Raw genomic sequence first — 25720 nt, 5'->3', positions numbered from 1 at the left:
ATGTAAAACGCGAGTTTTATAGCCAATGGCGTCGGCATCCCGCTATTGGCCGCCGTTTGGTCGATTTTATATTGCTCGGTCGCCGAATGTGGGAGTTCGTTTATTCGATTTTCCAACGGGTGCATGACGATAAACTAGTTTTTGGGCGACACCCCCGAAGCGATGTGGAACGTGCGCCCGGTAAGGTCGAAATTAATGCCGCCGGTATATTTGGCCGCATACGGCGACGCCCACTTCTGGAAGGTGACCGTAACGTGCTCGTACGTAGGACAGTTAAATTGTGAAATTATCCGGCCGGGCTTCCCTACTATACTAAGGAAATCGAGAAAGAATTGTGGGTAAAATTTGTCGGTGGTTTTTGGTCGTCGGCCGCCGGAGCTGGAAACTCCATAATCAATCGTATGTCGGGTTTGCAGCATCCTCAAAACATCGGTTGGTTCGAATCTTGGATCGAGTACCTTTTCGATAAACCGTTGGGCTGTAAAAATTAACTTTTTGTAATATTGGCTGTTTGATTAAAGTACCTTTGTATTTGTAAGTTCCGGTCGAATGGTCCACCCGCCAAAACCGTTGGCTGGACTCCGTAAAAGTCTCGGTATTTTCGGGCGTGCTGTTTTGTTCGACGTCGTCGTCGACCAATATATTGTCCGCCCATTCTGGATCTGCTAACTGGGCCACCCTTTCGTCCAACCCGGCTGGGGCGCCGTCGGGGTTGCTGTCGAATATAATATCGTCCATTGTTTGACGTGAGAATGTTAATATAAACCCTTTACGGCTTGTTGAACATTTTATAATATATGTCCCAAATCCGGAACGTTCGGACGTTATTACAAACGTATATTTGGAGTTACATTTCGCGAACGGTTAAGGTGGTTTACAAGGTCCTAATCCTTGCACCCAGGTGCATAAAACTACTACAAATAAAACGTAATACTACGAAAATTTCGTTTAACATTGTTTTTTACTTCCGTCTGGCCCCTGTTGTCCTTTTTTTGCCAGTCTGACCATTTACGTTTCTATTAACAATGGGGCCATGTAACGACCCGCATGGGCCAAAAGTCCATTCAGGAGCTCGTGTCGCGACAGTTTCTTTATTTGGGTTGGTGGTTGCTTGCTTTTGAGCGGAAGGAGGGGGGATTCGCGTGTTTTTTGTCGCTTCCACCCTCCTTTCTGGCGACTGCAGCGATTCTAACGGCTCGAGCGAAATCGAACGCGCGCGGCGGGGGGTTGCATTTGTGCTGGCCAATATCCCGTCAGACCGTGTTTAATTAGTAGTTTCGGCGTATTTCGAGGGGGTTGTCGAATCCTGCGAGACAAACATGTCGTTGTCGGTATCGGGGACGCTGGGGTCCTGGATATCCCCAAAGGGGTTCCGGTTACGCCCAAATCGGTTGGTCGGATGCGTCGTCCGGTCGCTGGTAGCGCCCAAATGTCTGGCCAAAACTTTATTTACTGTTTGCTGGACGGCCTGGATTTTATCTGGATTTTCGAAACCCGGGTGGTTGGCGAACTTGAGCATTTTTATACAGAAACCGCACACCATTATCGACATTTTATTTTGTTTGCGGATTTGTCGCGTCGCGCAATCCATTTGCCACGCGGACCGGAGTATTGGGCCCCCAGGCGTGTCGGTTGTTCGACGCACCAGGCGGAAAATGCGTGCCCATACGGGGTGTTTAAATCTCTGGGCGTATGCTGGGCTGTCGACAAGGGTTAGGGGTTGCGACGTCGAGGGCGACAGGGCTTTTATTTCAACTATATGTTTTTCCGCAAATTGCAATACCACCCTTTAAATGGTCCGAGCGGCGTTATCGGGGTATTCGTCGTCGCCCCTTTCGGCGGCCATCCGGGAAAGTGCTTTTAACAAATAAACGCAAATGGGTAGCTTGTCTTTGGCGGTCGGGCTAATATTGTCTATCTCGAGGGCGCAGGCTGGGTTTATCCAGGCAACCACGTGCTGCAATATAGAAATTGTTAACAGCATTTCCTTTTTGCGAGGGCGGAGCTGGTGTTTAACGTCTGGGAATGCGAGGTTGCCGGTTGCGGCTGCGTGCACGACGGCCTCGTAGGCCTCGTCGGACAGGTGAGGGAGTAAATTCTCGGTTCTGGTGCGGCGTCCCTTTTTTTCCGTGTAAAACAGCCCATCGACGGCGATGCTTAAATCGTCCCGGGTTTTACCGTCCAGGGCACGTGCCAGCCTGGACCATTCCTCCCGCCCGAGGTATGCCTTTTTGTCCAGTGGTAAGGCCTCGAGCGTGTGGAGCGCCGCGTCCAGTGTGTCGAACCAATATTCGTCGATTCGTAACCTGGCCAGCCATTCGAAATTCGATATGTTAAACGTTTCCATTCCGAGCCTCGTGCTGCACCATTTCGTAACCCTTTCGCGCCACGCTTTGCGGTTCCAAATGGACACCAGCCGGCGCGTGGGGAAATTCTTCTCGCCACCGAGGCGGAGCGCCCCGACGAGCTTGTTGTCGATCTTAACGGTGTTTCCGGGCGCGAGCGACCCTGCCGGATCGGAAGCGATCGACATAAGCTGCAGCCAGATTTGTCCTTGGTTGTCGGGCAACCCAGGGTTTCGTCGGTTGATTCGCATTTTGATGTTAAGTTCGGACGGCAGGCGGTCTCTGTCGTACAGCTCGCAGGTCCACCACATCTCGCTCGGCGGGGCCTTGGCCTTCCGAACATATTCCCGCAGCGCCTGGATGCGATGCTGCCCCGCCATCACCTCTGCCTGGTCGTTAATGGTAGCCCAGTTGAAAAAGGTGAGCACGTCGCCGTCCGGCGGTCCGTGCTCGGACTTGGCCCGCCGCACCTCGTCGGCGCTGCAAAGGAGCAAAAGCCTGTTCTCGTCCGCATTTCGCTCGAGGCCGGTGGTTGCGAACGTCTCCCTCAACCTGCGCACGTGGCCGTGGTCGAGGGCGCGGTTCCTGCCGACGCTCCACGTGGTATCCAATGCGTCTACCGGCATCTTGGCCACCGCGAGCAGGTAAGGTTTTGCCAGCTCGCGGTTGGTTCGGCCTTCCACCCAATCCTCGGGCGAGGTTTTTGCATTTTTGCGCGGCACGTTTTCCGCCGCGTCGCGCTTCCGCTTTGTCGAACTCATATCGCGAATTGGAATAAAAACCACGATAAATTCGCGCCTGTCTGGGCTTAAAGTTGCACGATAGGGTTGTTTTTTTATATGAAACTGAAAAGGATGTGTTGGATCAGGCCGCTTCTGTCGGATTTTGGAAAAAATGCGGAAAAGAAAGCAGGGGATATATTCCGGTCTAATACAATTTAACTGTTAATGGACAAGGGGCCGTTATTATTTCGGCCACAAAATGCGACCTTTGACCGGGGTCAGACAACATGGCGGGGGTTTGTTTAAATGTTTCGGCCTTTGCAAGACGTTGGACTGGGATTACCATTAAAAATGCACGTGGCGATAAGCGGCCGACAAATATTAGCGGTCGAATATCGCAAATTGTCGTCCAATACTGTGGCGCGAGCCCAGCCGCGGAAAAGAAAGTGAACGCGTGGGAGCGTTGCTATTGGTAAATGCTGGCTTTGTCGCTTGTAGTTAAAGTGGGACGGCCTGCAGGTAAGGTTTTGTCGGCGTGTTGGGATTTATTGGTGCGCGATATGCTTGTTACCACGGATTTGTCGCCGCGGTTCGATGTTTATTATAGTGATATTATATTATAATAATGCTGTATTTGGTCTAACAATGCGTAAAATGTATTTGAGGACTTATTAGCAGTTCCGGTCATGGATAAAAATTGGTATTGTGGCCGGGTTGTGTCGTCCGTCGTGAAACTGTTTATATCTAATATATATATTATAAAAATAATCTTGGTATTTTTTTTAAAATATTCCACGACGCCCAGCCATAGCCGTTGGGTGTTTAAAAAACTCACAAATACGTAATATATTAGCTAAAGATCCGTCCCCCGATGCATTTTTAACCGTAACCTTATGTGGGCGTTGTATGCCGTCGATTGTCGTACAACCCGTAAATGCCTTCATCGACCTTTGTGGCCTTAGGCAAATTCGAGCTTGGACATTCACGTTATTGTGGCCTTAGGCAAAAATGGCGGGTTTTCGGGGAAGGACGTGCGCGCCAAATAGCCAATTGCGGACGCGATCGGGTAGCGCGATTTGCGGGCCCTGTTGTGTTTTGGTGCGACGCGCTTTTTATTTAATCCCATTCCCCGTCATCCCTCCCGTGCCTTTCGACTCACTTTCCACCTTTCCACCACTTTTCCCGACATTATTTGTCCCTACATTTTCCTTCGCTTTGCGCCAATCCATCGGCATTCCCAATAATGTATCGACCTGGTGGCCTTTGGCTTTTTTCAATTCTTTTATTGTTTTAAACGATGTACTTTTCACGGCGAGTCTGGACCGGCCGCCATTTCTGCACTCCTGGTATTACGCCCGCCGTCCCGAGTTTGCACGATTTCCCTTGCTTGCTTTTCTCAAAAACCTTGGGTTTATAACGATGGAATTATAAGTTTTACTGCAAATTCCACGATTTCACCGCCTGGCGGTGAACGGATATTTCCCTCGCCCTTTTTATTATTATCTTTGCGGTAATAATACCCTACCCTAACCCTGGGACTGTTTTTTGCACCTGGGTGCAACGTTTTTTGCCCCCGGGTGCAACAGAGGTTTCTTGCCCCCGGGTGCAATAGATGTTTCTTGCCCCCGGGTGCAACAGAGGTTTTTTGCCCCCGGGTGCAACAGAGGTTTCTTGCCCCCGGGTGCAACAAATGTTTCTTGCCCCCGGGTGCAACAAATGTTTCTTGCCCCCGGGTGCAACAGAGGTTTTTTGCCCCCGGGTGCAACAGCAGTTTCTTGCCCCCGGGTGCAACAAAAAGTTTATGCCCCCTGGTGCAATTAGTCTCATGCCCCCGGATGCAATTAGTCTCATGCCCCCGGGTGCAACAGCGGTTTCTTGCCCCCGGGTGCAACAAATATTTGCAGCTGGGCTTTGCTATCCTTTCTCCCTTTTTCCTCACCTTACCTCCCTCCTCCTCCTTTTTTACCCTGTTCCCATTTTCCTACCAGCTGCCTGCCTTTACCAACCCGTTTTGTGCTTTGCTGTAATTATTATAATCGTAATTTATAAATCGTAAATCGTAAATCGTAAATCGCAAATTGTAAATCGCTGTAAACTGCCTTGGGATGCGATGATGCCTTGGGTGCGATAATCCATCTGGCCTTAGCTGCTGCTGTTGCCTTTTTTTGTTTGCCTGCCTGCCTACCTACCTGTTCGCCTTTTCGCCTTCTTCCCAATTCTTTCTAATTTTTTTCCCCCCAACCTGGCCCTAACCCGACCCCCAGGTGCGGGAAACGCCCCCTACTGACCTGTTTTCTTAATAAGTTGTAGCGGTGTTTCTGTCGTGCTGAAAATATTTATTCACAATAGTTGCTTTTTGTTTATCGGCGGGCTTTTTCACTTTACTAGAAGGGTTATCAAGGGTTAGCTGAGGCTCCGCGCAGTTGTGTTAGCGTGTACAGTGATTAGTTTGTATAGCAAAAGCCCAGCCCATGGCGGATCATATATTTAATTTCGGGTTCCAGGAACCAGGCCTGAAAGATCGCCATGTTTAGGTTAATTACCCGCAACGTCTGTTACTCCCCATTTGAACGCCAGTTCTGGTGAGGCTTAGCCTCTACGTGAATCCAGAAACTCGGTAAGAAGGGTGCCGTATAAACGAATTTTATTCTCAATTTATTTTTATATTTATTTCTTATATTCCGTCCGGTTTCGTTTACGAAATAAAAATTAATTGAAAAACCTCGGTGTTTCTCTTATGTTTAGGTCCGGCTTATATCGATTACTTTTATAAAAATCAACTGTAAAAATCCCGCTTAATAGGTAGGAATTACATATAAATTCAAAATTTCCAACTGCAGATAACGTGGCCTATTTGGGCTGAAGTTACGCTTGTTATACTCTTTTGGGTTTTACAAAACAAATTACAAAGCGAGAAGATTAAACCATCGAATTAAATACTGAGAGTAGAATTAAACTACGGCGACGCGATTTAAGTGTAAAACTCTTGGTAATAATAATAAAGGCCGAAATTGCAATAAATGCCCGTCGATCGGAGATAAATACTCGCTAATTTAATTTTGAAAAAGTCGAGTCAAGTGGTGAAAATATATTTAATGCACGGGAACGCCGTGATATAAATAACTTATTTTATATTAACTGTATATATATCGTCCTATTTTCAAAAGACAGGGTCTTTCGTATTAAAAATATCCACCTCCGTATTGCAGGGAATGCAAAAGCGAGAGAATACTATGTTAAGTTACACTCTTACCTATAAAATATCCTCCTCCTGCATCTTTGGTTGTTTCCTGTCTTTCTTTTCTTCTTATCCAGTTTCCAACTAGTCAATCGTTACTTTTGGTTTTTTCCTTATCTTTTCATTTTGTTTTCGCTTTTTCGTTTTGAATTCTTTCCATAAAACTCCAATGCGTCTCTTCAAGCTAGCCACGGTCCTCGTGGTTGCGGCCTCGGGCGTCCAGGCCCTGGCTATTACACGCGATGGTATCGACAACCAGGCCGTGCAAGTTAATGCCCGCCGCGATGCAAATGCGAAGCTCGTGGCCCGTGCGAACGAAGGCCAGGGAGCAAATGAGGTTGTTCCACCATTCCATGATGGGGCCACCTCACCCGTCCAGTCCGTAGAGGGCAGTGACGGCAATGCTCCGCGCGCCGGGCGCAGACAAAGGCTCCGGCAAAAGATGACAGCCCAGTGGAACAATGCAGTCACGGGATGGGGACCCAAGGCGGTGGATAGTTGCAAATGTGCTGCAAAGAGCGCGTATAGCAAGTGTAAGTGTGTCGCGGAGAAATTCGCCGACAGTCGACGCAAAAAGTCGAGCGCCGCCACCGCTACCTCTTCCGACCAGCCCAATCTCGAGTCCCAAGGCGGCGAAACCGCAGCCGCAGCTCCGAAAACCTCTTTTTTGGAAACCTGCAAACACGGTATAAAATATGCTGGCGAAAAGGGACAAGTATTGGGGTGTAAGCTGAAGGATATGGCACAAGAGAGATTCCCCAAGCTACGAAAGTCGACAGCCAGCAATGGCATTGAAATAGCCGGTTCGCCGATTCCGAGAACCAGATCTGAAGGTTCTCAGGAGCACCGCGTAGAGAAACGAGGCAGAGACGAACACGAGCAGGAGCAGGAAATCGAGAAGTTATGGGGTAACGACGACTTTGGCGCTCCCAGAGGCCGTGCATATTTGGAGAAGCCTAAGCCCAGAGTTTCAACCTCAGATGGTGAGGCGACGGGCCCAGTTTCGGATAAAAGGAAGTGGCAGCAAAGCATTGGCGACAAGTGTAAATGCTTCGGGCAAAAGGTCGGGGAACAGATGTCCAAGGCAGGAAAAGCGTGCAAATGTGTCAACAAGAGGGCCATTCCCACAATGACCGATGCGTGCGAGTCCGGTAAAGCAGCATGCAAACCTGTCTACGATAGGATCGCTCCCGCAATAAACAATGCGTGCGAGTCCGGCAAAGCAGCATGCAAACCTGTCTACGATAGGATCGCTCCCGCAATAAACAATGCGTGCGAGTCCGGTAAAGCAGCATGCAAGCCTGTCTACGATAGGGTCGCTCCCGCCATAAGCAGCGCGTGCGAATCCGGCAAAGCAGCATGCAAACCTGTCTACGATAGGGTCGCTCCCGCCATAAGCAACGCATGCGAAGCGGGCAAAGCGGCGTGCAAACCTGCCTACGACAGGGTCGCCCCCGCAATAAACAATGCGTGCGAATACGCCGGTAAAAAAATGACGGAGGGCAAAGAAGCGTGCAAATCTGCCTATGGCAAATTGGCCGTCCCAAATTTCCGAAAGCAGCGAGTAGCTGGCGAGGCTGCCGCCACCAAGCCAGCAGAGACGGAAAATGATCTTGAAAGCAATTCCCCTGGCCACCAGAACAGCCGCCGCTCGGGGTCGCCGACGTCCGCCGACGCCGCCGAGGGAGTCAAGCCACCCCGTAGCGGTTTGAAGAGGACTGGTAACAGCTGGGACTTGGCAGGATATTTCAAGCAGGCATGTTCATCCGCCGAGCAAAAGCTGAAGGACGGCCGGTGTGCTTCGGGTGGTGGTGTGGCCAAGGGCACGCCCAGCTCGCCCAACCACCAGTACCAAGGGCTGTCGCAGGAGGACCCGGACTTGCCCGGACATTCTCATCCCGGCTCACCGTCCAGCCCCTACCAGCGGCTCCCGCAGGAGGACCCGGATTCGCCAAAGAAGCATCCCAAGAGGGCCGAGTCGGCCGACAGGTCCGGCATCCCTGGGAGCCCTCATTACGCTGCCCAGCCTCGCCCATTCCCGGATCCTGCAGACCGTCCCGGATACCAAACTGCGTGGGCGGCTCACAAGCAAATGGCTCAAGAGATGGGGGCTGCTGTCAAACACTTGGTGAAGGGTCAGTAGCGGCCTAAACATGCCCAGCAGGGTCAGCCGCAGCATCAAGCCTCCAGTTTCTAATATTAATGCTGCCGGAAACGACAATCACTATGTATTTATGGGTTCAGGATTGGGTGACAACCGGCACTTTTGTCAGAGTGCGGCAGTCAGTCGGAAAAATATGATTGCATGCACATCCATATTTCTTTTGGGATCGAATCAAAAGCCGGAACCCCAAGGCCGCTTTTTTCCAAATGTTGGAGTGGATTTGCTAACCACGTTAATGAGAGTCTGAAGTCCTATGCATTTAATACAAACCTGACTCGATTTCACATGATTTGCCTTGGATGCACAAAGTGATTGCCTGACTAGTTCTATGCATGCAAGTTGTGAATGGAGTATCCAGACAAGTTTTCAATGCATGTTCATCCTTGTAAGTGCATCCATGAGAATCAGGGATGTTGATGGTGTACCCACCAGAAAACTAGTAAACATATGTAAAATTAGGATTCTCCCCATCGGTCAAATCCGTAAAGGCCGTCTCATCCTCACCGGCCAGCAACCCGCCACCCTCGGCCCTGAGCCTTTCCCTCTGGCGCTCTTTCTTCTTGTTCTCCCAGATGAAGGCGTAGCGAAACACAAAGAAGAGAGCCAGCTCGGCACAGTTGGCCACCAGCAGGCTGCCGATCCCGAGGGGATACTTGGGCGCCTGGTCGGAACGGTAGAAAAAGGGGCCGGCGATGTTTCCGACGCAGGCGCCGAACCAGATCATGCCTGATACGATCATCTTCTTGGACTGGCCGCCCGTGTTGGACGTGATGAGGGATAGGGAGATGACGAATGAGGCTTGGTAGGAGCCGGTGAGGTAGCTGTGGTTTGCGTGTTGGTGTTGGTTAGTTGAGCAGTTTTTTGTCGCAGTGCTCATGAGTTCATAATATTCTCTCTGATCGAACAAGGTTCAAGACAAAGCGCAACTTACAAGCAGACCAGGCGCCCAACGTAGGCATCAGCAGGCGCAAGCAAGAACCCAAGCGCGCCTGCAATCGTCGGGATCATGAACAAGGCACAGACCAGAGTGCGGCAGTTGTTTGGCATGAACCTGTTGGCAAGGGCACCCAGTCCGATCCAAATGACCACAAGCACTCCCTGAGGGATCCCCAAAAGCGCCGTCTGGAACGTGTTGAAGCCCAGCCCCTGGATGACGAGCGTCGAAAAGTTTGAGATGCCGCCGTTTGGTATGTTGGCCAGGAAGCCGAGCAGCGTAAAGAGCCATGTCTTGTAGTCAAGGTACGCCTCGCGGATCTGGGCCCAATTGATGCGTCGCTGTTCGATGCCCGTCTGGTTGCGCCGCATGCGCGCAATCATGATGAGCTTCTCGTCATGGCTGAACCCCCAGATTGTGCGCGGGGAGTTGGGCAAGAGGAACAGAAGCACCACGGCCCAAGCCGAGCAAAAGGCCCCGACGACAATAAACTCGTAGCGCCAGGAAGAGAGGGAGCCTTTGATGTGGCCGATGCCGTAGCCTGTTTGGAATTGGCGGTTGTCCCTGTGTTGGCATTTATGAGCTGTAAACATGAAAAAGGGTAAAAAAAAGATGGACGAACCAATCAGTCCGCCACCCGCAACACCAATCCCATTCCACGCATACCACGCCGAGATGCGGCTGGGCTGCTCGGCACGGGTGTAGAACATGGAAGTAATCAACATAAAGGCCGGGTCGGCTATCGCCTCGAATGCGCCCGACAAGACGCGCAATGCCAGCAGCCCCGCGAAATTGACGGCCGCCGCCTGAGCCATCAGAAGAGCGCCCCACATGAAGATGTTGAACGCGAGATAGTAGGCCGGCGGGCTTCGTTGCATGATGAGGTTGGACGGGATGGCCCAGATGAGCCAGCCAAAGTAGAAGCTCGACGACAGCCAGGCATACTCCTCCCCTTTAAGACCGAGCCCCTCCTTCAATCCAAAGATGGCAGCATACGAAAGGGTCGTCTTGTCCACGTACTGTTTTGCGCAAAAGCTGGTCAATGTCTGTTCTGTGGCAAATTACATGCCTAGGTAACTAGGTACCTAGATACCTAGCCAGGAGTTTGTATCGTTCGATTCGTTCCATACGTAGAAAAAGTAGCAGACGCCCAGCAGTGGCAAAATGCGCATGTCTAGCTTTCGCACAAGGCGCTTTTCATCGGCCTGATCAATAGACTCGTCGTTCGGGTACCGCACCAGTGCTTCCATGTAGATCTCTGGATGCGCCTGGTTGACAAGCTGGGGCGGAAGCTGCGCCTTGAGATTGTCGCCGTCATTGTCGTCGGCATGGTGGGTGGTATCCGCCTTTGCTGTGTCTTTTGGCGAAGACGACACTGGCATTGCTTCTGTCGTTGTCTTTCGCTCTCTGCACCGAGATTAATGTTCCTTGCCGTGCAACTGGATGCTTTTATTCCCTCTGATGGATTCTGGAAATTTTGGCCTTTTGGTGAAGCAGCAAGCAAAAAATATAAGCGCTCTGAATTTACGCAAAAAAGCAACATTGCTCTGCATCTGCATGGTGCTGATATAAGCAACGCCGTAAAATGGGGTCGGTTCCGTTATCGCCGGGGGGAATGCGATATCTTGCCCAGGGGCTGATCTGGTAGAGTTGGCTTGGTTCGGTAAGGTAATTAGGTTGCTTCCCCACGGGGAATCTAGGTGAGGAGATCAAGGGTCCGACCCACCGATTGTCGGCATCAGATAGGGCAAAATCGGGATATTGCTCCGGAAAGCGGCATCAACTCAAAACCCCTCAATGGAAGGAACTGCGATCTATGACTTTTTCTTTTCTTTTCTTTTCTTTTCCCCTCTCTACAGGCATAAAATCCCAGCAAAGAATCGGTTCGTGTCGTCTAATTAAGTGTTTTGCCGTTTTTGCTTTGGTAGGAGAACAATTCAAGACCAAGGAATGACCTGTGCACGGAGTTTATCCCAACAATGCCATTGGCATCTTGCGTCCTGGACAACCCACGTGATATCAATGTAAATCCAAGTACATTCCCTCAAGCCTGCTAATCCTTATTTCACTGGTTTGCTCGTGGTTTAGGTACACAAGGTATCAAAGTGTTTGCACTTCTTCCATCTGCCACCGCTCTGCTATTAGCTGGCAAACGGTTCAAAAGCGTCGATGTCAGCTTGTCGGCGGTTGCTGGATGATAGAACTACATTGAGCCTGTGTCAAAAACTCTCAACTCTGGATGGGTTTCCGGGAAAAGAGTTATGTGCCCAAGAATAGCGTTAATGCAAACGCATGCAAAGTACTTTAAAATGCATATTGAAAGTCAAAGATTGTATCACAAAACTTACATCTTGCCCAATATTGGCAGCCGCCTGGAAACCAAACAATCGGATAGGTACAAAAGTAGCAAATATCGTGCCGAAGTCCGAAGACTGCAGGTACATTCAATGTGGAAGCACAAGTTTCTCAGCAAGCAAGATCGCGAGCAGCTTAAGCCGGTGACAGTCTCGTATCGAGCCTCAGTGTATAATTGCGCCTAGCTGCAAGGCTATAGCATCCTATGCACTACATATCATGCAGCAGTATAACTCTACTTGTAGACAAGAATTGACAAAGAACATTATGCTTGGGTAGCACTGAACTTAACGGCATGCTCCGGGACTTTAAATACCATAGGTTTAGCCATGTCCTGTATTTACATCTCTAAAAGTTCTTCCCTTTTATCCACTCTTTTTGCATCAGTTTTCCTTGCCACTGGGAACGTCCTTACCCCTGGGAACGTATACCTCATCTTTGCCAGCAAAACAATCCAACTTTCCAACCCGACCTGGTCCTCAAAATCGCAAAAAAATAGTCAACCAGACTCGAAATGAGAGGGTTTGCCGGCCTAGTCTTGGCTGCTGGCGTCGCCTTTGGCCTGCCACAGCCGCCTCCACCACCTGGGGGTACTGGATTCATCGGAACATACCAGTGTGCTCAAGACAACTGCTTCCGCGCTGTGCTTGCGACCAACGTCAACCCCAGGGAGCAGGCCAGACGAAAGAGGGAGTGCAGTTTACTACTCAAGACCACTGTGCTTGGCACTCCGACGTCGTGAGTAAAAGATGGAAAGCTATCCGTTTACAGAAAACATTGGAGTTATTCTCCTTGGCTGACAATCAGTCCTGCCCTTACTCTCGTACAAAGAGTTGTCACTCAGACATGTCGAGCTACGACATACACCGAGACCGTCCAAGTCACCGTCTACCAGCCCACCGCGACAAGTATCGGGGTTGAGGATACCACCACTGCGCAAAACAATTCTTCTCAAATTGCGCGGGAGAACAAGTTGACCGCCCCGAAAATGGCAACACTGACCAGGCCCGCCCTTGTACTGGCGACCAACGTCCAAGATAAGCGCGACATGGATGCGTACTGCTCACGGTGCATGGAAGAAAACCAAAATGCGAGCAGAAAGGGTGATATCGACAGACGCCAGCTCTTGCCCACTTGCACAGTCTGCTCCACTCGGTCTGCTTTTATAGTGATGCAGACAAGTACACAGACCGGCACCCAGAGCCCAGCACGGCCGACCACAACGCAGCAGACGCCTGGAATAAGCAGCAGCATTGGGGTAGGCTCTGCATCTTGGGCATATGAGTGTCTGTCCTCAACATAATCTGACTATAAAAACTTACGCAGATCCCTTTTGTCACCGTCACAACAACGTTTACCACGACTCACTCGCACCTGACAGAAACACATACCAGCACGGTAGCGCCTCCACTCCGGACACCGTCGGTTCCGATCCAGGTGCCCACCATCATCCCGGTGCCCACCCTACCGATCCCTATTCCAACCATGCCTACGCTAATGCCCCCGCCGATCCCAATGCCCACAGTTCCTGATCTGGTCCCGGTACCGACTCTACCCATTCCCATACCAACAGTCCCTATCCCAGTGCCAACCCTCCCCGTGCCGCCACCGACTGTACCTGTTCCCATACCTACAATCCCCATTCCCGTGCCCACCATCCCTATCCCCGTGCCTACCATACCAATCCCAGTACCAACCATACCGACCATACCAATCCCGATTCCGACGATACCAACAATACCTATACCGACAATTCCTCTCCCAATCCCTACCATCCCCGTTCCCGTACCGACAATCCCAGTTCCAGTGCCTACTATATCTACACCCACCATCCCAATACCAACCCAAACTAGTAGCAAGACATCGACGGTGCACGTAACTACAACTGAAACTGTGACTCCAAGTAAGTTTTAGTGATGCATGGTATCAGCTGTTGAATTACACAAAAATTGCCCTCTCTGGCCCCCAAGGGCCCACACTGCTATTGACCCACACATTCAGGCTGCGATCAGGTTGGGTTCAGTTGTGATCAGTCTCGTTCAGTTACAATCAGTCAATTGACCCAAAAGGGCCTGAAACTGTGGCGGTGCGATGAGGATTTCTTTAGTGATGCAACTTTTCGCGAAAGAACACTTTTGGTCCAACAGGGCCCGAAATGGGACTTTTAGGTCCACAAACTTACCCAACCAAGGCCCAAATCAATTCCCGCGCCATTTGAAATAAAACCCAGTTTCTGTCCTGAGCCCAGTTTTGTTCCTTCTCTTTTCCGAGTGTCTTCCCAGTTTTACATCTCTCACACAAAGAAACAACCAAATTTTTCGCCACTTGTATCTTACACCCGTCTCTTTTCTACATCCTGCCCAAGGCAGATGCCTCACTTTACGTGTATTTGAGATAACATCCATCAAAATGGGTAAAAAGAGGACGGCGGAGGACAGAAGAAAACAAGCTGAGGAAAGCGGCTTCAACTTCGACGACGAGGACGTTGACGATAAACCTGTCCCACGATTTGTTCTGGGATATACCGAAAGAGTGTGCAATGTACAGGTAGAGCTCTGGCAGGAGTAAGTCACATTTTCGTCGCCTATGAGCAGCAATCACTGACATTTTGAAGGTACCAACAAAAGTGCCCGGATGCCAATCATAGCGATTTGAGAACTCTGAAGAGATTCGCCGAATTTATAGCCAGCTGTACTTCGGGGATTCTTGACCCGGAAGGCAAAGCTACTGTTCAGACTGTGCGCAATCACTTCCGTCGCTTTGTGTCAGGCTGGAATCGCAACAACCCTAAATCATTGATTACGAGAGATCATACGGATTCCATCACCAATGTAAGTCTCCGAATCTTTTGTCACTGGGTAAAACACTTATACTTACTAAACACAGTATATTAAAGGGCCACTAAAGAAGAAGATCGGGTTGTCAGACCTTAAAAGACCGAAAACGTACATGACAATCGAAAATTTCATGTACATGGAAAGACAGCTTTGGCAGAGTGATGGGCATGAATACCTTCACGATGGATATCGTGTCTTGATTAGTGCCAAACTGAAATGTCATATGTTCACCTCAGCTAGAGTGGGTGAGATAAGTGAGAGCTCTAGTCGAGCGGGCACTGGGAATGGGCTGCTTTACAAGGTGCGTAAATGCCATGCCCACCCGCTCCAAATGCAAGCTAACATTTATGCGCCCAACAGCATACGGAGATGTTAGTCGCATGGAAGAATGGAGAGCCAGAGCTGCGCTACAGTCTTAAACGGGAGTTTGCGAAAGGGATGCACGACAAGGAAGATCAGCGGTAAGTGAACTATACTCCATGAGAACAGTACGGCGATTCGTTTCTCCTCAAAGTTACTGGGGTATACCACAGCTACTCTTCTAATCATGAAATTATTGAAAAACAGACCAACGCACATTTTATATGAGCACTTACCCGGCCAGCCTCTCATTCTGAGCCCGATCGTCTTTCTGCTGGCCATATTCCTCGCACGAGGAGCTTTCAAAAGCTACAGTGACATTCAGCAGATTTTGGACGTGAAACCACCATCTGATCAAGGATACTGGGTTTTGGACTGGGCAGATCATGTTAAGGATCTCCCAGTGTTTCCAACAATGACTGCAAAGGGTATGACCCAGAAGATTCAAACGGCTGGTGCGTTTGCCAATCAGATCAGGGGTCTATCAATACGTGCAGGAATGGAACGACCCGTGACACCACATGGAATCCGCCGAGAATGCCTGATCCAAGCTACAAGTAAGAATTTTGGCTTTTAGTTTCACAGTGCTTTGCTAACAAAACCCTAGGTAACGGTTACTCCAAGGATGAGTTGATGAAGTTTGCTGCTCATACAAACCAAATGACACTAACCAGGGACTATTTGAGCTCCATTACGCATGTGGATGGTCAAGGAAGTTTTCTCAAGATGCCCCTGCGGAGCGATCAAGCCGAGGACTTCCGTTCAATGACTGTCAAAAGAAATCCAGATCTTTTTCTCTCTTTGCCTGCAAAGGCACAGGATGAACTAAGACAGCAACCTGATTATGTTGTCATTTCCGAGCAGCTCAAGGATCTAGCTTCCAAGACGGATGCTCAAAGCAGAAAAGACAAAAGCCGACTTATCTCACGCAGACGCAAGCTTGAGAAAGCGGAGCTAGACAAAGCTCGCAGTTCCCAGTCCCGGGTGCACCCAAAAGATCGCGAAGAGCTAGAGAGGCATTATGTAGACCAGGACCGTTCCCGGTTTGGGCGCCTGAAACACATGATGCTGGAGCGCAGACGTCTCTCCAACGCACTATTTCAGGTGGCTGATCTAAGGAGCGAGATTGGAATTTCGGCCATAAAAGATCTTTATGGTCTTTTAAAGAACGATTGCCAAGTTGCGTATCAGCCATCTCTGCGGCCAATTGATGGCAGATGCCCCAGGAAGGAATGCAACGTCGAAATCGACTCGTAAGTAAAATTAAAATTCGATTCGATTGAAGTGCTACTTACGTATCTATTTATTAGGATTGATGCCGATGATAGATGGGATCATGTTTTCAAATGCGTCAAGGCACAGCAACAAGGAGAGCACAAGTTCGTTGAATTTTGCTTCATATGCAATCAAGCAGTCGGAGGATCCGAACGATGGGAAATTCATTGTCAGGAACACGTCAGGAAATGTGAAATCCGTACACGATGTGACTTCGTGAAGTTCCGCCGAGCCATCGCCTACGCTGGCAACTGCATAACATGCCTACATAACGAACAACTGCCTGCTGCAAGACGGCTTTACGGGTTCATGAAGCAGTCGAGCTGGAAGAAACACATTCACGAATGTTTCTTTTCTTACATAAACAAATCTGGTTCCCAAACGGAGCTCCATTGTCCAGATCCTCTTTGCTCAACAGAGTACGACTCAACAGAGGACTTATGGTACCACCTACAGGACGCCCACAGCTATCCCTCTCCAAAGGCTGGTTGCCGGTTGAAAACTGAAAAGGATCCATTCATGAGGGATTATGCGGCGCCAAATCCTCACCAGCCAAAGCGTCGTCGAATTCGTGAAATCAGCACCGATGTGATTAAGGAAGACCCTTTTGAAACTCAGTCTGAAACGATTTGCACCACGCCGTCTACTCTTAGCATTCTTTCAACAAGTTGCGATTCTTTTGATGCGAGCACCCCTGTGCCCCCAATTTCCGAAGATGGTTCACACTACGCGGTAAGTGTATCGAATTAAACCCCAATCACTCCCTCGATATAAACTAATTTGCATCCAACAAAAAGGCAAAACAAAAATTTCTGCAACTGGAAACAAGCGCCCTTACTGCTCTCGCAGAGTCTAACAGTATTTCTGGGAACTTCAAAGTTGTCAACACCGGATTGAACATTAACTCCATCACTTCTATGGAGGAAACAGGGTGCTCGTCAAGCAACAATAATACATCGCACCTCGATCCTTCTTCAAACTCTAAGATCTGCGAGCCTGTCAAGATTCTCGGATTCGCTGTAGAATTGGCGGATCCAGATCTTCTTGGGGTGACGACGAGCCATAACCTATTTCCAGATAAGGTACCTTTGCAAACAAAGAGCCAGCCAATTGCAATCGATGAAGAACAAGACATATGGGAGGCCGAGAAACTGCTTGCAAAACGTCGTCGTGGCCGGGAGATTCAATATCTTGTCAAGTGGAAAGGTTTCCCAGATGATGACAATACTTGGGAACCAACGAAGAACATTTTTGACAAGCATCTCATCAAGAGCTTCAATTCTAGCAGCAGATGACATTGGAGGCCGATAGCTTAAAATCAGACCACAGAAGTCGATCTTTGCATCAGATTAAGCAATAGCTTGATGCAAAAAAACGGCAATCCTTTGGGGGTACGGCATTTATATAGCCGGCTAAACAGCACGGCTCTGCAGGATTAGGTCTCTTTCGATGGCTCTAGGACATGGGAAAACACCGTCTGCCTTGTTATATGCTCGGAGTGTATTAGGAATTTAAAGATCGTTTTACGTAGTATGACTGCTGTCGGATCTGCCATGGTGAATGTCGCTTTAATCGGTGCTAGGCTCTACGGACATTGCTAGTTGCTGCTGGTGACTTAGCGGTACACCGATTTTCTCTGTTACTGTCTCGACAGGCGCTGTTTGATATCAAAACACAAGTGTTACGGCCAGGGCAAGCACAAAACGGGAGCTAACTTTTAACATCCATCGACCTAGACGGCAGGCAGCTCGGGAGCTGCGTGACGCCTCATCTCAGCCACCAGCCAACACCTACATATACCTGGCTAATTCGGCCATGGTCTTGCCCGCTTACTGCAGCCCAGCTACGTTGCAATTTCAAAGTTGGCTTCGTCCGAGGCCAGGGGACTGTGCGGTGAATAATTCTACTTCTATTTGGAAATAAAAAGGTGTGAGAAGAGAAAGGTGGGAGAAGATAAAGTGGGGTATAGAAGGTCTCTTTTAAGACAGGGGGGATTTATCATCAGTTGGGGGCTAGTCCATGGGCTGGGCCAAGAGTGATCCTTCTACGCCTGCGATTCTTATTTGCTCGTTTGAAGAACCCTTGTGTACGTTATTAATAGTTTAAGCGGAGATTGGTCACTAATAATCCAGTTTTCGAACAAGTTATGCACGCAGCATACCATTTTATTTATGTTCAGCTCTTTTACTTGGTACCACAGGCTTAAACGGTGGGTCAGGGGCTGAAAATGCATTTTTGTGGTGGATGACTTTGCTAAACAATTGAAAGGGGTTGCTTTTGGTGCCACTCAAAACATCCATCCCACCACTATTTTCCTTTTGCACTATTTTCCGTTCACACCTATTTGCTCAAAATTTTAATTTCCATTGGCATTCAAACTTCGTTATGGTAATTAAACCCCTTTTATCCATTATTATAACTGACGCCGAATACACTGCCGCGATTATATTGTCGGTTGGATATCCATTATCGCGACGGAGGTCGCCGTTTCGAAAAGTTTTTTTTTGACAAACAGCATCAGCAAATCACCACCGAGGAAAATGATAATAACGCATATGTGCTGGGCTCGATGGGCGCGCATAATGTGGTAATGGCGGCTCCGGGTGAAGGTCGCATGGACATTGCAACTGCAGCGAGTGTTATCGGCAATATGGTGCGCAGTTTTTCGAATTTGCGCTTTATTTTGCTTGTGGGTATCGCGGGTGGAGTTCCGACTGTGAGAGACGTCCGGTTAGGTGATGTTATGGTCGGCGTCCCCGCGGAGTCGGAGGGCGGTGTTAGTTAGTCAGTATGATTTTGGCGTATCGGCGCAAGACGCCAAGTTTAAACAGAAAGGTTATCTAAATGCACCGCATAAAAAAATACTCGCAGCTGTGAGGCGCCTCAAAGCAACGCATATCACGGCCGGGGACGGTCTCGAGGATCGCATTGCCACGGCCATTGCAGGATTTCGGCGAGGCAAGAAGATCTTCTCTCGCCCGACTACTGACATGCTGTACAAGGCGAGCTACACGCATCCTCGAGGACACGGAGCAGTAGGACCGATTGTATCTCTTGTTCGGAGGATCAAATTGTGCCAAGAAAGCCTCGTGACGAAGACGAAGAGGATCTGGTCACTAGTTATACTCTTTTAGTCCCATATTATTTGATTAAAGCTGACTTTGAAATAGGATCTCGTCTTGTTAGTTGGCTGGAAAGACGGAGAGGCTGAGCTTAAGTTGAAGGTACGAAGGGCAATTTGTAAAGGAAAGAACGATAGGCAGTAAGTCGATCCGCCATCAAGTGCCCGTAGTGCAATTGCTCATTTTTGCTTAGACCAGAGCATATCATGCCCGAAAGGATATCCTCAAACTCCGGCCCGCCGCCTCTGTATTCACAACAAATGCTCTTTTGGCTGGCAAACATGATCTCTTCTAAAGTCATAAAAGGGAATCCTTCATTGCAAGAAATCTTGCAAATTGTGCCTCAAGAGGGCCGAAACCACCGAATCCTATCGTTCGCGGATGATCTGAAAGACCATCCAGTCTTTCCCATGTGGACGAAGACTGGTTCTGAGCACAATGCGAGAAGCTCAAGTAGCGTATCACAGCATATTTCAGATTGGGCAAAGCGCGCAGGATTCGTAAATGGTATTGGCGGCCTTCATAGCGCACGAAGGGAAGCCCTTGTCAAAGCCAACGGTAAGAGAATAGCGCTTTACCATTTCCACAGTATGCTAATTTTACTACAGGGGATAATGGTCAATCGGTCGAGCAGCTCCAACTGTTTGCGGACCATAGAAGCTCATCAGTTCTTCAAAGGCACTATTTGGGTGCAATGAACACAGTGGATGGCGTGGCAAGCTACTTGGGGATGGATATCAGGCGTGATCTTACTGAAGACTTCCGATCGGCAACGATGAAATGGGACAGCGACCTGGCTTTGCAACTTCCGGCACGGGAAGTCGACCAGCTGAAACAAGACGAGGAATATATTCGACTGAAAGAATATATCTCTACACTTAACACTCTCATCGACGGCGGCCTTTTCAAAAAAGAGGAACACGAGCAACATATAGCCGCTCGCAAAAAGGCGTACGAAGATTGTCGAAGGTTCGTGAAACAAAAGCTTCAAGAATACCGGCAATGTGCAACTGATCAGCAGAGCGATTGGCACCGGGACCACCTTTCTCGCATAATTCACATGATGCCTGAACGCCACCGGCTGCTCCGCACTTTGGCTCAGAGAGAACCGCTTCGAAGTCCAACAGGCATTTCAGCGCTGGAAGATCGTATTGCTCTTCGCACAGGGGACTGGCAGGTCGCATACCAATCTCAGCTAAGGCCTAAAAACGGCATATGCCCCGTGGAATTCTGCAATAAAATGATTGAAAGGTAATTGTAAAGCATAGTGTGCCAACAGCATACGCTAGCTACCCCAGAACACGTTGCTAATTGCTCATATTGGTCTTTAGCCTCCACGTCTCGCAAAGGTGGCTGCATATATATCGATGTTTTGAAAAGCGTTTCAAAGCCGACAACAAGTTCGCCAAATTTTGTTTCCTATGCAGCCACTGGGTCACAGATAAGCAGAAATGGGAACACCATTGCCAAAAGCACATTGACGACGGGGACACACCATTTCGATGTGATCCCGTTGTTTTCCGTCACGCCTATGCGTGTGCTGGATATTGTCCGGTTCATTTAGGCCGGACAGATCTCCTTGCGAGCGAGCGGATGAAAACATACATAGACTTAAAAGTCTGGCGACTGCATAACGTTGCGTACCCCCTGTTCGGCACCCCCCCTGTTCGGCACCCTGAAAATCCAACAACGAAATGCCTACTTTTATAAAATGATTTAAATATAAAATTATCAACGAACAAAAATACAATCGTTTTCACGCTTTTCCGGTTCATTAACCTCTTCTTCATCAGTTGAAGGTTCCAAATTTTCTATATCCTTTTCCTGCAATCCAATAATGTTCTGTTTGTTAACCAAAAGCTCGTTTGGATCCGGAACCACCCTCCTCCTTTTAACCGGCCGTATTGCCTCCAGTTGTGCTTCCAATAAGCTGATTTTTTGCTGGGCGCTAGCCAAAAGGGTATCTTTGGCTTCGAAGCTTTTTTGGACTTTTGCAAATAAAAGACGTGAAGTAGCGTTGGTTTTGTTGGATTGGGAAAGTTTTTGCAGTTGAAGTCGGATATCTCGGGTCGTTTTAGGGGTTTTCCAAATAAGTAAAGACGGGTCGTTAATTTTTGGGCTGGGCTTTCCGGTGTTTTATCCCTTTGCAAACCGTTGTTTTTATCTTTTATAACGTTGGCGTTGCTATTTTCTAACAAAAAAGGGCTTAAAAGTGGTTTAACCAAGTTTACCGGCCATAACCCCGTTGTACGCCAACCAGATTGAATGGTTTTTGCTATAAATGCTTTTAATCTGGCTTTTCGATAACAAAGTAGGAAATTTCGTTTTCCAATAACTGTTGAACAGCAAAATTGGCTAACAAATCCAAGTTGACGTCGATAAGCTTCTTTTAACGGCCCAAAAACCGATAGATCCAATGGTTGAAGAACGTGTGACGAATGAGGGGGTAAATATAGGAGTTGAATATTATTTTGCAAGCAAAGAAGCATAAATTCGTCCGTTATGTGTGATCCATGGCCATCCAAAACTAATAACCGCTTTTCAGGGGTTAAAGGTTGGGTATACGGAATAAATGTTACGATCAAAGTATCGGGTAACCTGTTCTTAGGGTAAAGTACAGTGGGTTGAAGCAACTGAGCGTCTGGCTGGGTAACTGGGGTTCTCAATGACTGGGGGTGAAGTTATGATCGTTCTCAAGTAAGTATTGAGGTTAACTAGAGTTTGATTGCTGCTAAGCAATCCTAGAATCGAATTTATCTACATGGTAATAAGCGTGCCTTATATAGACTATATTCCGAATGTAATCTCTCTTAATCTGTTTGATCTGTGATTTTCAACTGAGATTCTACAGATTATAGAGATCCATTCCCTTGGCCGTCACGTGAGGTCACGTGAGATCTCGTGGCCTTGTCCTTAGGTAATCGTTGTTCTGCCGGTCGGTATCTCTTTTGGGCGAGTGTCGTCAGGAGGGGTGTGACCCCACCTGGCCTCTCTGGTACCGGCCCAACTGTCTGGTCGTAACATCAGGTCTCCTCTCCTTTGGCCAAGTCCCTTTGGCCTTTAAGTAGTCCGTACTCCCTTGATCCCTGTTCTGGTTTTCCTTCCTTCCTGGCTAACTCTCTTGCGCCATGTCTAGTCGTGTAGCCAAACCAAAATCCGGTCGCTCGTCGACGGAACGTCGCCACGCTCTTCTTGCGTCTCTCCTTCCTTGTTCCGTGGACATGCCTTCTTGTTCTTATTGTGAATCGCGCGGCATGGTGCGTTGCGCTGTCTCGCCGCAAGACTCTTCTCGTTGCATTAAATGCCTTCGTGTCAATCGGTCTGGTTGCGACGTATTGGGGGTGTCTAACGCCCAATTGCGCAACATCGGTCGGCAGCATTCGAAACTGGATGCGGAGGTCGAAGCTCTGGAGGAGGACATTTTGGCGGAGCAGCAAAGGATTTAGGAGAAGCAACTGAAACTGCTTCGCTTGCGGAAACAAAAGAAATTGTGGTTTGAGAAAATAATGCGAGCTGTGTCTCGCGGAATTGATGACTTGGAGGAATTGGATCGGGTGGAGCGTGAGGAGGCGGAACAGGAGGAGCGTCGACGATCAACCGAGGTCCTGCCTGAAGTGTCCTTGGAGTCGCTTCTTCCGGATTCCAATTTTGTCTGGGATTCGACTTTCCCGATGGGTCCTCTAAATCCTTCGTTGTTGGATGAGATGAATGTTCTTGCGCAACATTCCGTTGGTACGTCGTTTTTCTGGTGTTTTTGTTTTGTGTTGCATACTGATCGTTTCTTTGTAGGTTCGTCTGGTGGTATGGTTTCGAGTCCTGGTCGGCCCTTAACTTCTGGGAATGGTAGGTGGTGCTTTCTTAGGTCGTCCTCTTTTCCTTGGCTGACTTGCTCGCAGATCCAACTCCTGATAGTATTGGCGGAGCGGTTCCTGGCAATCCTGGAGGTGGTTAAGGGGTTCCCAAGTGTTTTCTTCATGTCCGTAGTTTTCCCATTTAACAAGGTATTCTGTTTTGCCGTGGTTGCGTCTGTGGTCGAGTATTTGTTCAACGTCGTAAGTTTGTTCTGCGTCGATCTCGATCGTTTCTTGTGTGCTGGTGCCGTGTGGTGCCGGCTCCAGTAGTAATACGTGAAATGTGGGGTGAATTCTCATGGTGTCTGGTAATGACAGTCTGTAGTTGGTGTCGCTGATTTTCTTACTGATTTTAAAAGGTCCAAGCTTCTTGAAATCAAGCTTGCTGTTTGGTCGTTGTGTTTTGATGTTGCGTCGAATGAGGTAAACGCTATCTCCCTCCTTGAAGGATGGTCCCTTCATCCGATGCTGATTGGCGTATTTCATCATTCTTTCTCGTACGAACTCTAGTTCCTGCTGGAGTTCTTGGTGTAGTTGTCGTAGCTCGCTTGCTTGTTTCTCGGCTCGCGGTGCCGTAGTCGTGGTTCTTGGTTCTCCATAAGCCGTAGGGTTGAATCCGTAGTTGGTATAGAACGGGGTTGTCTTGGTACTCTCGTTCTCTGAGCTGTTATAGGCGAATTGTGCTGTGGGTAATAGCCGTACCCAATTGTCTTGCTTGTAGTTCACATAGCATCTCAGGTACTGTTCCAGTGTCTGATTGGCTCGTTCTGTTTGTCCGTCTGTCTGGGGATGGAACGCTGTTAATAGCTTGTGGTTTGTTCCTAGCTGTTCCATCAGAGATTTCCAGAATCTTGATGTGAAAAGCTTGTCTCTGTCCGTGATGATGCTTTCTGGAAGTCCGTGATTGCTAACAATCACTCGTAGGAATGTGTAGGCGATTTCTTCGGCGTTGCTGCTTTCTTTGTATGGTAGGAAGTAGGCGTATTTGGTGAGCTTGTCCACTATAACCAATATGCTGTCGTATTTGGTTCTCGTGAGTGGTTCTTCTGAAGGTGGTAATTTAACGATAAAGTCCATTGTAATAGTTTGCCAGGCCTTGCCGGGGGCTGGTAAGGGTTGCAATAGCCCGTAAGGTTTGTGTCTTGCGGACTTGCTTTTGGCACAGAGTTCGCAATCCTTAATGGCTTCTCGTACTTCTTGTCGTGTTCCTTGGAAGTTGTGGTGTTGTTTTAGCCGTTTCCATGTCTTAGAAATTCCTTGGTGTCCGTGTGCTTTGCTTTCGTGGATCCTCCGTATCTCTTCTGGTGTGGTTACTGTGTTTGTTATCATAAGGCTTCGATGTGCTGGTAGGAGGTTTCCGTTTTCGTCTGTTGTGAGGATAACCCGTGTTTCCTTTGGCACTGTGTTCTCGTGATCTGGTCTTCGGCTGAGGGCGTCGGCCCTGCCGTTTTCTGTTCCTTTTCGGTAAATGATCCTGAAATGGAATTCTGACAGGAATTCTGACCATCTGATTTGTCGTTTGTTTAACACTTTGCTAGTGGTGAAATGGGTCAGGTTCTTGTGGTCCGTGTAAACTAACACCTCGTGTTTAGTTCCGGATAATTGTGGTTTCCATTCTTCAAATGCTCGAATGATGGCCATAAGCTCTTTGTCGTGAATCTGGTAGTTGAGTTCTGGTCCATGTAGTTTTTGTGAGAAGAAGGCGCAAGGATGCAACCGTCCTTCTTCGTCTCGCTGACTGAGTTGTCCTCCGATCGCATAGTCCGATGCGTCGGTCTCGACTTCGAAAGGTTTCGTTGGGTCTGGTATCTTGAGGATTGGTTCTCTGGCTACTGCGTCTCGTAGCTGTTCAAAGGCCTGTTGTGTTTGTTTCGTCCACTGGAATTCTAGGTCCTTCTTGGTCATGTTGGTCAATGGGGTGGCAATCGCGCCGTATCCCTTGATGAACCTTCTGTAAAAGTTCACGAATCCGAGGAATGCCCGAACGTCTTTTACGTTCTGTGGTTGAGGCCATTCCTTTACTGCTTGGATTTTCGATTCCTCCATCCTAATTTCTCCAGGAGCGATAGTGTATCCTAGGAAATTGACTTGCTTGCTGTGAAAGAGACACTTCTCGGGCTCAACTAAGAGCTTAGCGTCTTGTAGCTTTTTTAGGACGGTGTGAACGTGTTGCTTGTGTTCTTCCAACGTCTTGGAAAAGACAAGAATATCGTCCAGGTAGACAACGACGAAAATGTCTAGGCATTCCCTGAGAACGTGGTTGATCATAGTTTGGAAGGTTGCTGGGGCGTTGGTGAGGCCGAAGGGCATCACTAGGTACTCGTAATGTCCTCGTCGGGTGCGGAACGCTGTTTTCCATTCTTCGCCTTCCTTCATGCGGATCAAGTTGTATGCTCCTTTGAGGTCTAGTGTCGTAAACCATTGTGCTTGGTAGAGCATGTCTCGGAGTTCTCCTATCAGTGGGAGTGGGTAGCAATTTTTTATAGTGATGTCGTTTAATTGTCTGTAGTCCACGCA

At 48.6% G+C, this 25720-nt stretch overlaps 7 protein-coding genes across 7 annotated transcripts; 4 read left to right on the top strand and 3 right to left on the bottom strand.

Annotated features, from left to right (window-relative positions):
- Nucleotides 1–134: 134 nt before the first annotated feature.
- Nucleotides 135–738, bottom strand: MGG_16576 (uncharacterized protein; the record flags this gene model as incomplete). Its single annotated transcript, XM_003711108.1, has 2 exons — nucleotides 135–307; nucleotides 525–738. The coding sequence occupies 2 exons, from the start codon at nucleotides 736–738 to the stop codon at nucleotides 135–137; spliced, it is 387 nt and encodes a 128-aa protein (XP_003711156.1).
- A 1051-nt stretch (nucleotides 739–1789) lies between these two features.
- On the bottom strand, nucleotides 1790–3106 carry MGG_10898 (uncharacterized protein; the record flags this gene model as incomplete). The annotated part of the gene is made up of 1 exon (XM_003711107.1): nucleotides 1790–3106. The coding sequence occupies one exon, from the start codon at nucleotides 3104–3106 to the stop codon at nucleotides 1790–1792; it is 1317 nt and encodes a 438-aa protein (XP_003711155.1).
- Nucleotides 3107–6474: 3368 nt separating this feature from the next.
- MGG_10897 (uncharacterized protein) lies at nucleotides 6475–8448 on the top strand (the record flags this gene model as incomplete). Its single annotated transcript, XM_003711106.1, has 1 exon — nucleotides 6475–8448. The coding sequence occupies one exon, from the start codon at nucleotides 6475–6477 to the stop codon at nucleotides 8446–8448; it is 1974 nt and encodes a 657-aa protein (XP_003711154.1).
- A 323-nt stretch (nucleotides 8449–8771) lies between these two features.
- MGG_10896 (uncharacterized protein) lies at nucleotides 8772–10902 on the bottom strand. The gene is made up of 4 exons (XM_003711105.1): nucleotides 10534–10902; nucleotides 10026–10422; nucleotides 9401–9944; nucleotides 8772–9290 (listed from the first exon to the last, which is right to left on the bottom strand). Exons 1-4 carry the CDS (start codon nucleotides 10783–10785, stop codon nucleotides 8906–8908), a joined length of 1578 nt encoding a protein of 525 aa, XP_003711153.1. The 5' UTR covers nucleotides 10786–10902; the 3' UTR covers nucleotides 8772–8905.
- Nucleotides 10903–16020: 5118 nt separating this feature from the next.
- Nucleotides 16021–17525, top strand: MGG_16575 (uncharacterized protein; the record flags this gene model as incomplete). Its single annotated transcript, XM_003711104.1, has 3 exons — nucleotides 16021–16208; nucleotides 16554–16962; nucleotides 17028–17525. 3 exons carry the CDS (start codon nucleotides 16021–16023, stop codon nucleotides 17523–17525), a joined length of 1095 nt encoding a protein of 364 aa, XP_003711152.1.
- Nucleotides 17526–18820: 1295 nt separating this feature from the next.
- MGG_16574 (uncharacterized protein) lies at nucleotides 18821–20607 on the top strand (the record flags this gene model as incomplete). Its single annotated transcript, XM_003711103.1, has 5 exons — nucleotides 18821–19010; nucleotides 19102–19265; nucleotides 19401–19492; nucleotides 19546–19910; nucleotides 19961–20607. The coding sequence occupies 5 exons, from the start codon at nucleotides 18821–18823 to the stop codon at nucleotides 20605–20607; spliced, it is 1458 nt and encodes a 485-aa protein (XP_003711151.1).
- Nucleotides 20608–22017: 1410 nt separating this feature from the next.
- Nucleotides 22018–23304, top strand: MGG_16573 (uncharacterized protein; the record flags this gene model as incomplete). The annotated part of the gene is made up of 5 exons (XM_003711102.1): nucleotides 22018–22049; nucleotides 22489–22609; nucleotides 22838–23084; nucleotides 23142–23195; nucleotides 23249–23304. 5 exons carry the CDS (start codon nucleotides 22018–22020, stop codon nucleotides 23302–23304), a joined length of 510 nt encoding a protein of 169 aa, XP_003711150.1.
- Nucleotides 23305–25720: the final 2416 nt, after the last annotated feature.

This window comes from Pyricularia oryzae, chromosome 1 (genome assembly GCF_000002495.2).
Source record: "Pyricularia oryzae 70-15 chromosome 1, whole genome shotgun sequence".
Classification (NCBI taxonomy): Eukaryota; Fungi; Ascomycota; class Sordariomycetes; order Magnaporthales; family Pyriculariaceae; genus Pyricularia; species Pyricularia oryzae.
This window is presented reverse-complemented; position numbering and strand designations above follow the sequence as displayed.